At 42.4% G+C, this 9,880-nt stretch overlaps 1 protein-coding gene across 1 annotated transcript; it reads left to right on the forward strand.

Annotated features, from left to right (window-relative positions):
* Positions 1-1,620: 1,620 nt before the first annotated feature.
* Positions 1,621-9,548, forward strand: C1H3orf38 (chromosome 1 C3orf38 homolog). The gene is made up of 3 exons (XM_051627534.1): positions 1,621-1,772; positions 4,018-4,238; positions 7,570-9,548. The coding sequence occupies exons 1-3, from the start codon at positions 1,631-1,633 to the stop codon at positions 8,143-8,145; spliced, it is 939 nt and encodes a 312-aa protein (XP_051483494.1). The 5' UTR covers positions 1,621-1,630; the 3' UTR covers positions 8,146-9,548.
* Positions 9,549-9,880: the final 332 nt, after the last annotated feature.

Below are 9,880 nucleotides of genomic sequence, written 5' to 3' on the forward strand. Positions count from 1 at the left end.
GAACAGCTATTTACTCTAGCTGAATGTTGTTGGCTTTCCTCTGATGAACCTGGGAGAGCTGCATGGACAGTTCCTTAAACCTCAAAGAGGAAACAAACATCTAAAACAAATGTATATGTAACATGAGGGGTAGGGATGTGTTCTTTGTTTATGTAGATGTTCTGTCTTAGGTTTATGAAATCTTGAGGGTGGCATTCATTACTACAGATCTGATCAGCCTACCATAAAGGCTTCACTTGCTCACTTGTTTTGTCATGTCTTGCTGCAAAAGCCTCACTGGTAATTTTAACTCCTGTCTTAAAGTAACAGTCTGCATATCCTTACAGAATCTAGGTCTTCCTGTTTTTGCAACCACAGGCAGCTTTAGCACCAAAAGGTAGCCTTCTGATGCTATCCGTATTAAAGCATAGGTTTGATGAGGGTGCCTGCTTTTTCTGCCACAGTGACCGCAAGCACTCACTGCATCTGTATTTTTTTTAACCACTAGCCCTCACGTAGCTTACAGTCCTTAGCTCAACTGAAGCTTCTGCCATCGGCTTTTTCCTTATTTGTTCATCTTTCTCCGTTTTTCTTTTCTCCTCAACGCCCATACAGTGACTTTTTTTTTTTTTTCCCCCGCCCTTGACTTCAGAAAACACTGCTAAATGTGGAAGCCGCACAAGGTTCAAGCCTCACAGGTAGTAGAAAAGCAGCTTCAGTTTACAGAAGTTCAGTTCCTTCGGGAGGTGCTGTGCTGTCAGATTTCCCACTTTCGTGACGTGTAACTTGCTTGTTGGTTCCCAGCCAAGGTGTCCAAGCGCTCCCTCCATCACCAGGGCAATGATGCTTGCTCCACGCCGCCATGGCTGCACCGGAGAGACCCGCATGGCCCAGTCCCGCCCAAGTGTGACCGCCGCAGACATTTCCACACCTTGAGGCCTGTAAGTAGGCTGCCAAAGGCTCTTAACGCTGAGGACATCTGCCAGACCTCAGCAGGAGCGTGGAGCCATTCCTGGGGACTCAACCGCAGCTGCTGCGCAGAGCTGGGTCCTGCCAGGAGGCTCGTGTGCGCTCTCCATCCCGGGGCAGGCCCTCACCCTGGAGAGGGGCTCGGGCACACGGCCTTCGGAGGCGCTGGCTCTGTCTCAACCATGAAAAACTATCGTTGAACACTTGTGGGAGATGGTGTTTCTGCTCTCCTTTGCATCCTCTGACACGGGGGGGTGGGGGGTGTCCCCACACACCTGGGGTCCAGAGAGGAGGTTGGAGCTCTTTGTTGTGACATAACACTGGCTTAGGAGGCAGGGGAAGAAAACCCGCAGGGCAGCTTCGGGATCTGATGGAAGGGAGGAGTGATACTGGATTAAAAACTCTTCACACGCACACTTAGGTGCAACGTCTCGTGGCTTTTCTCCACCGCTGCGCCAGGCTGCAGGCGTCGGGCTCTCCACGGGCAGCGGCGGCCCCGGGGCCCGTAACCCGGGGAGATTCCTCTCGCTGCCGGGAAGAGCCCCGCAGCCCCGCGCGGAACCTCGGTGCTCGCCGCTCGTTCCTCCCGGCGGCCGCGGCCCGGGGGGGCTGCTTCGAGCGCCGCACAGGAAGCGGCCGTTGCCAGGCTGCGGGCCGGGAAGCGGCGGGGCCTCTGCGGGCCATGGCGGCGGCGACGGCGGCGGGGCTGAGCCCCCGGGAGCAAGCCGGCTGCCGGGAGCTCCTGGAGTTCCTGGAGACCGCCGAGCTGGCGGCGCTGACGGACACGGTCACCAACCGCCTGGTGCACCCGGAGAGCCGCCAAGGTGCGCGGAGCGGGCGAGGGGAGCGCGGGCTCCCGCGGCGGCCTTCCCGGCCGGCCCGCCCGCCTCTCGGCCCAGCCAGGGGCTGCTGCACCTTGCTCCTGCCCCTCGCCGGCGGGCGGGGCTGCCGGGCCGCTCTGCCCCCCTGGCGCGTCCCCCGGCACCGCCGGGCCGGGCGCGGAGGCGAGGCCGGGGGCTGCGGGCCGGGCCGGCTCGGCGCGGCGCGGGGAGGGGAGACGAGCTGGAGCTGCCCAGGGGGGTTCGCGGCGCCCTGCGCGGTGCAGGGCTAGGGGCGAAATGTGCGGCTGAGGTTTGTTCCGTTGTAGCTGTTGGGAGCCTTTTCCTCCGGCGGGCCTGCGTACATCCGAGCAGCACCGGGGTTTGGCTGGTGGGAGTTTTGAGGGTTGTTTTGGCCGAGGAAGTTGCGGCTACTAGCGGCTTGTAGCAGATTTTCAGATCTCAAGCGTTTGTCTCTGGTAGACTGCCCTCCCCGGTGAGCTTCGTGCATTGCTGTGCCCTGGGCGCGTTTAAAAACGTGTTTAAAACTCGGCTGTGGTGCTGTTTGAGTTAATGACGTTTGGTTTCAGGTTTTGTAAGGGTAAAACACAGATCTAATATTGAGCTTAATTGCAGAAGAGGGAACGCTCAGGTTTGACCATCCCGCATCACTTTGTAGATGTTGAGATTTGTTTCATTGCACTTAATATCATAGAATCATTAAGGTTGGAGGGGACCCTAAAGATTATCAAGCTCCAACCCCCCTGCCATGAGCAGGGAACCCTACCACTAGACCAGGCTGCACAACCTCGTCTGTAAAAACCTCCAGGGATGGGGCATCAACAACCTCCCTGGGCAACCCATTCCAGTTCCTCACCACCTTTATAGTGAAGAATTTCTTCTAAGTGTGACTTACTTGAGGCCACTCAGCATATTGACCTGAAATACAGTAATCCAAAAACCTTGAATATGTTTCATGTGATGTAACTCGAGCCTGTAAGACTTGCCACATTTTGCTAAAACTGCTTAGGCCTGTAGTTCTTCTTGCCCTTTATCTGCTTTTGCAGTGGTTGTCAGTTAAAATATGGTTTGGGGTTTGTTTTGGTTTACTTCTGTGCTTAGTATCTTCTAGTTTAAACTCACAGTTTTTATAAGTAACATGTTGAGTACCCAGCCTCAGTTCAGGTGAGAACTGGCTACCATGGCTGCTTTAAAAGTGAATTTCAGTTTGTTGTGTTTCCTAATTTTGCTACAGTCTTGTAGTTGATTTTTTTTCAATGTTACGTTTCAAAGCACTGTCATTGTGCATGATGTTTTCTTATGAACCTGGAAGTAGTAATTTAGTTTTATTAACATGGAAATAAAACAGATTTAATTCCATTTCCATCAGTCTTCAGGAACCTAGGTGGAACTTCACTTTCACAAGCTTACCATATATTGTCTGAAAAACTGCAGACTTCTGGTAGTAAAATTGTTGTTCAGCATAAAAGTAGTGAGGAATCACCTTAGTTATCTCTTTGCCATTGGTTTTGTCAATATCTGTTCACAGGAAACATTTGAAAACTTGCATATTTTTCAAAATAACCAAATGTTCTCTGATCATATCATGTGAACTCCGCATTTGATATGGAAATTAAGATTCACATTCCATATTCAGAAGAACCATAAAAGGTTTGTCTGGTTCTTTCTTTGTAATCTTGCTTCCAAGAAGACAGGTGAATGGCTTATTTTGAAATATCCCAGATATTTTCAAATGAAGAATGAAACCAAGCTCAGTTTTTGCTAAGGGAGGGTTCTGTATGGTGACATGAAGCAGGAAGCCCGAAGTGATTTCATGTTAAGGCTAACTGCATCTCAGGAATTATAGGTGAAACGCATGGCGTTGTAAGGATCTTTATACTTAGCATTTGAAGTGTCTGAATAGATAGAAAATACTTGAAGAATATTAGTAATTTTGTCTGGAAGAAAAAGCTGCATCCTTTTCATCAAACTCAAATAATAAAGGTAGCAAGATCTTCAGTAGAAACAACTGTTTTGAAAACATGTTCCCAAGTCCATGTGTATCTTCTGTGTCTAGTAGGATCAGGTCAGATTTCACCTTGAAAACAAATTTTTAAGTCTTTGCATTGTGTTTTGCTTTGCTTGTCAAGTGCTGTATTTGGAGGTGCTGGTCAGGAATTTAAGAAGTGGTATAGGTTTGGGTTTCAATCATGAGAAAAGCAACTGCTAACTTCAATTTCTTTACTTGCAGAAGCCATTCATGCCATTTTGGTTTACAGCCAAAATGTAGATGAACTTTTGAAACGCCGCAAAGTCTATCGAGAAATAATTTTTAAGTATTTGGCAGCACATGGAGTTCCAGTGCCTCCTTCTGCTGAGAAAAATGTACTCATTGATCATGTAAAGCAGTACTGGAGTGGGAAGCTCACACCATGTGCCTCAGAGTCAGAGGAGAAAAAACCACAAGCAGAGGTGAGTGCTGCTTTCCAAAAGACTTGAGGATGTTTAGCATTGCTTGTGCAGGATAACCAAGTAAATGTTCTCATATACATCCAAATGTGCCTCTTCACCTGTATTTAGGAAGGTACTGAATCACTTTAAATCTTGGTTTATTTAGTTTTGTTGTTGTTGATGATGGTTTTTTTAGAATTACATAATTTTAAGGTGTCTATGCCAAAATACAACTTGTAGAGCACAGTCTTTTGCTCTGTCTTGCTGAGTATATTAGTGCATTTGAATTCTAATGTGTGGGTCTTCTCCATGCTTTCAATTTTTAAATTGTACTGACAGCTAAAACACGGTATTAATAAATAATTCTGTGGATTCAAGGGCAACTGACAGCAGTATTAATGGTACAGGAACCCTGCATAGTCCCTTGGCATTTTTTCACCTGGTGGGTCTTAAGCTTCTGGTGCAGATTCAGGATTTCCTGTCCTACTCCATCCACAGCTGGCACTAGTAATACAGGGCACATCCCAGAGCAGAGCAAGGAGATGCTGTCAGTAGCAGATGATAGGGGGAAAACATCTGTTGGATGGTGGTAGAAAACCCTGCAAGGGAGGGAATGGAGAAAAAACTGCCTTTTTATAAGTGGCCTTCATCTACTCGTAGAGACAGTGCAGTCAAAGTAGCAGTGTCTGTCAGATGTCTTACCTCTTGCAGTTGGAGCGCAGAGTGGATTTTAACAAATTTCTGTGTCATTGAAATGTGAAGCCTGTAGCAGTGCCAGGTCTGTGTCACTATTTTTCCCCTTCTTATTAGTAACACTTAACTCAGTGTCACTAATAGTGTTTTGGCAATTACAGGTTATTTTGAAGTTCAGAATTTTGACATTTAGCAAATCCTCGTGGTGTAATTAATTTAGTGTGGGGTCTTTACTGTGTCGTTCTGAATGGCCACTTTGCTCTTTCAAGCGCTGTACTTCAGAAACCTAATGGGCAACAGCCCCACCAGCTGGACTGTGAAAGCTCTGTAGCTGTGGGTAACTTCTCGCGTTGAGCTTTCTCTCCCGGGGATGAACTGATGAGAATGATGATTTAGCTGAGAATTGTTTCCAAAACAATTTTTTGTGTGCATGCTTTTGAAATAAAAATAAAATAAAATATTGCACTTGTAAGAACACTTTCCAAGTTTTATTATGAAAGGTAAATAAATTCTCCAAAGTACTTAAAGCACATTCACAAAGAATGAGAAGTTTCATTGGTTTGTGACATCTTTCTTTGCCGTTGTTTTCTCTTAATTCTTGTGCCACTCACAATTTTGAAGAAATGGGTAACATGAACTTAGATAAGAGAATTAGAAATCAATTACATTTTATTGTGAAGGAACTACAGTATTTCTATATAGAAGTCTCCAAAATTTTCAAACTTAATTACTTAATACTTACTTTAAATGTACTTAATTTAATACTTACTAGATTTTGACATGAGCAAACTTGACATTTGATTTACTTCTAAAAGTCTCGCTGACAAGTTGCAAATACTGTGAAGCCCTACAAAAGACATGTACATTTAGTTCTTACTCAAAAAGCATGTTGCCTTATAGCTGGAGATCATGAATCTTTATTTTGGAAAGTTTGGATGATTTTTCATAAGTAAAAAATCTTACCTGTTGTAAGAGAAAGCAGAGAATAAGCAAACTATGTATGTACAAATTAAGTACGCTGACAGGAATGTTACCTGAGCATCCATTTTGTTGCCTTTTACAGCAGTACTTCTGCTAGAAAGAAGTGTCTTCTAAACCAAATGTGTTTTTATAGTAAACTTTCAAATCTGTCTTAAATATCTAATTGAGAAGCAACTTGTTTCCTAAATGTTCATTCTTAAATGTGTCTACACAGGAACAAAGGTAACCTTAGTTACTGTAATCGGCAATAATCAGCCAGAAAAAGAATTTAGAAATTAATTAATTTGTTTGAGATAAATGAACAAACAGCGCTGGGCGGCCAAGATAAACAGCGCTGGGCAGCCGGAGAGTCTGTGCTCTGCCAACAGCGCGCAAACAGCTCCGCGCGGGGTCCTTTTTATACAGTTCTTTTACCCGCCGTTTCAGGGGGTCCACCCCTCTCTCGGCCTCTTCCCGCCGTTTCGGGGGGGGTCCACCCCTCTCTCGGAAAATTCCATCCTCTGCGTTGTTGCCGCTACTCTCCAGGACCCGTGCAGCCAATCAAAATGTCACACAACCCATGGTTCTATACACCAAGGTTATACAACCCATAGTTCTATATACCTGATATGGCTGTCAGCATTTAGCATTACATAACAAGGTGTAACTTCCAACATTAACCATTATATAACAGAACATAACTACAAACATTTAGCAAACATTGCAGCTTAACACTCAATTACATACATTCACATTTGATCAGCAAATTAATTTTCTGATTCACCTATAACAGTTACGGTTTTCTCTGATTTGGGCTCTTTTCCTATTAGAAATATGGTGAAGACTACAAACATCACTCATGAAAGTGACCATGCTTCTTTTGGATTATTTTTGGCAGCCTTGCTGCCCAAAGGGATAAGTTCAGGAATGTGGAGAAAAAATTCTGGAACACATTAGTTCTTCCTGGATTAGTTTTGCATTTTGTTAATATATTCCACTGACAGAGGTAAAATACCACCACAAATCTGTAGTATTCTGCCAGCTTCAAGTGTTAGCATGTGCATATTTGAAAGGTGAGTTTCTGATAAGTCCTCTTTGTTCTCATCAGCTATATAAAGATGCAGAAACAAAGACTGTTCCCCAACTGAAGGCAACAAGAAACAGGAAAAACATGTCAAAATAATTGCTTATTTATAAGCACTTTTTAATAAATTGATATGCCTTAATATGAGATTTATCCTTGTTTTTCTGTAACATTCTTTTGGACATGTAAAGGCCAGTGCAAAGTTACTAATCTGGGTACTTTTTACTCAGCAGAAATTTTGTCTCTTGGTGTTAGAATCCTGGTTTGATGGAAGTTATTAAAAAATCCTTCCCCTGCCCTTTTTCAGTAGAACCAGAAATTTCCACTTTGTTTATAAATCGTAGACCAAGACAAAACTGAAGGATTATTCTTAATGTAGTTTTAAGAACCTACGCTGATTCTCTAGATAAGATAATGATTAAAATAATGATTAAAATGATTAAAAAATAAATAAGATTCTATTATGTTGGTTTTATCCAGGCGTTCTGTCTCAGAACATTTGAAGAAGACTTTGAAAGTTTTAAATGTGTATATACGTTATTCTATGTTGTTCTAAGTGGTAATATTGCATGGTAAGGCTAAATAGTTTAAAGAAAAACATGTGCTTGATTGCAGAGTCACGGAGAGAGAAAAAAGTCACCACAAAATGACATTCATCTTCTAGGAGAAGAATTCTGTCAATGGTTCTTTGAACTCCTGAATTCTCAGCATCCTTTGGGAGTAAAATCTGAAGGAGGATGGGGACCACAGCATTTTTGGGAGGATGCCAAAATGAAATTCTGTTACAACACATTAGAAAAAAACATGGAAGAATATATTGGTGCAGAAATGGTGAGCCTTCGTCTCCTGTCTTTGGTTAAAGAAGAGTGTCTTCTATTCAATCCTAATTTGCGTGCCAATGGACTGAAGTGCGTTATGTCTCCACATGGGTTAGTACTGATAGCAGTGGCTGGTACAGTACATAGAGAAAACTCTTGTTTGGGCATCTTTGAACAAATTTTTGGACTCATTAGCTGTCCTGTTAGGGGAAGCACCTGGAAAATAAAAGTTGTGAATCTTAAAATAGTTGGACAGAACGCTCTGGAGCCTGGGATGCAAATTGAAAGACCCTCCATTAAATACGACTCAAATCAACTGCAAGAATTGTATGATGGGAAAGAACTGACTGTGCTTGAACCTCAGAAATTCTGAGCAATCACAACTGATTGACAGGGTGAGGGGGAAACATGCAGCACTTGTAGTGCATAGTTGAATATTGAAATGGTTACAGCCATGTCATGTCTCTTTTTTGAGTCAGATTTGCTGGATGACAAACTGAGATGCAGAGTCTAAAGTATGAATACGGGTTTTGCTTTTTCGGCATCTTTCCAAGAGCTACCAAATATTTCAGAGCATTACCTTAGATTTTGTACTGTAGTTCAGAAGGGAGTTAGTTTGGTTTTTCTTGGGTACAATTTAAATAAGAGTTGGCAGTAAGGAAGTAAATGACTTGAGGTTCACAAACTGCAGGTTGCTTCTCTTCAGGTTACCAGTTTAAACAGGAAGTTATTGCTTCTGGCTTTTTGAAATTGGGATTGGTGAGTGTCTAAATGGACATCTAAGTCCCAAGAAAACCATGTGCCCCTTTAGGAATTTTTGGAGCCAACAGACAAAATAATGTGAATAGAGACTGCTGCCATTTATGTTCTAAATGTGATTCCTCACTGAGCAATTAGAAGTAGTTTAAGGGGACAATGCATCGTTGAAGTCTTTATTTTCTTTGGGTTAATAGTTTCCTTTCCTTTTACTTCATAGTGCCCACTTTGCAATGAATAGAAACTGTGGTTCGGTCTGTGTAGCAAGCAGACAAATTTGAGATGGTTGCCCAGGCATCCATTTCTAGCACTAACTCTTGGATCAAGTAGTTGATTTCATTACTTACAGCAGCACTATATGAACCAAATGCTTTGATAATTATTTTGTATATACTTAAAACAGAGTTATTAATATAATATTTGTGATTTTTGTATGTTTTCTCAAAACAATAATTTTATCTACTCTGAGCTACTTTTATTACATTGACTAGAAGTCAGTTTTACACTGGGCAGTTACAAGGTGTTATTAAATAAATCCAGTTACTGCTTAATAACTGGAATTACTGCCATTGCAGAATTTGATTTTTTTTTTTACTTTTTTATGTTTGTTTGTTTTAAGGGATCAGAGGTGAAATTAGGTGAAAACTCCTTTTTTCCACAGCTTCCTTGGATTGTTAGCTAGTTTTGTTTTAATTTTACTGCTTCACCAATACACGTGAAAATGGAAACATTCCCATGACATAGGAACACCTCTTTTGGTTTGATGTGTTTGTCAAAGACAAAAAGTGGTAAAATAATGGGTGTGTGAGGAGAAGCAAGAAGATTCATGTATGCATAAAACTGATTTTTACAAAAAGTCTGAATTATCAAATTATCTTTACAATTTCTAAAATAATGTATTTTCTAAGCAAAAGTTCAAATATGGTATTGGAATGTTCTTTCCCAATAAACGGTTGAGTTGTGGCTTCTTCAGCTATTGGTGTATAATAAATAAAATTAACCAGAATTTAAAATTCAGAAGGAGTAGTTTCCTTGTGTATGTTGAAAATTTCCTCTTCTGGTGAGGACAAAAGCCTGCCTAAAGACCTAAATGAGTCACCTTTTCAACATGATAGTTTGTAATTCAATTAAATGTTTTGTCGTTTGCAGAACTGGACTTTGTAACTGGGAGTGCATCTATTACTTCAGTCAGTGTATTCAATATGAACATGACTGAGGGTGCAATTTTCAATACTATTTGAAACTGATGTGCAGCCCATCCCCCTTCCTTGCCTCATGTACCTGTCGTTGCTTCCTTCTTTTATCAGCTTTAATGCTGTGCTGACTGAACAAGAGGGAGTGGGGACTGATCC

The sequence above is a fragment of the Apus apus genome, chromosome 1 (assembly GCF_020740795.1).
Source record: "Apus apus isolate bApuApu2 chromosome 1, bApuApu2.pri.cur, whole genome shotgun sequence".
In the NCBI taxonomy this organism is placed as follows: domain Eukaryota; kingdom Metazoa; phylum Chordata; class Aves; order Apodiformes; family Apodidae; genus Apus; species Apus apus.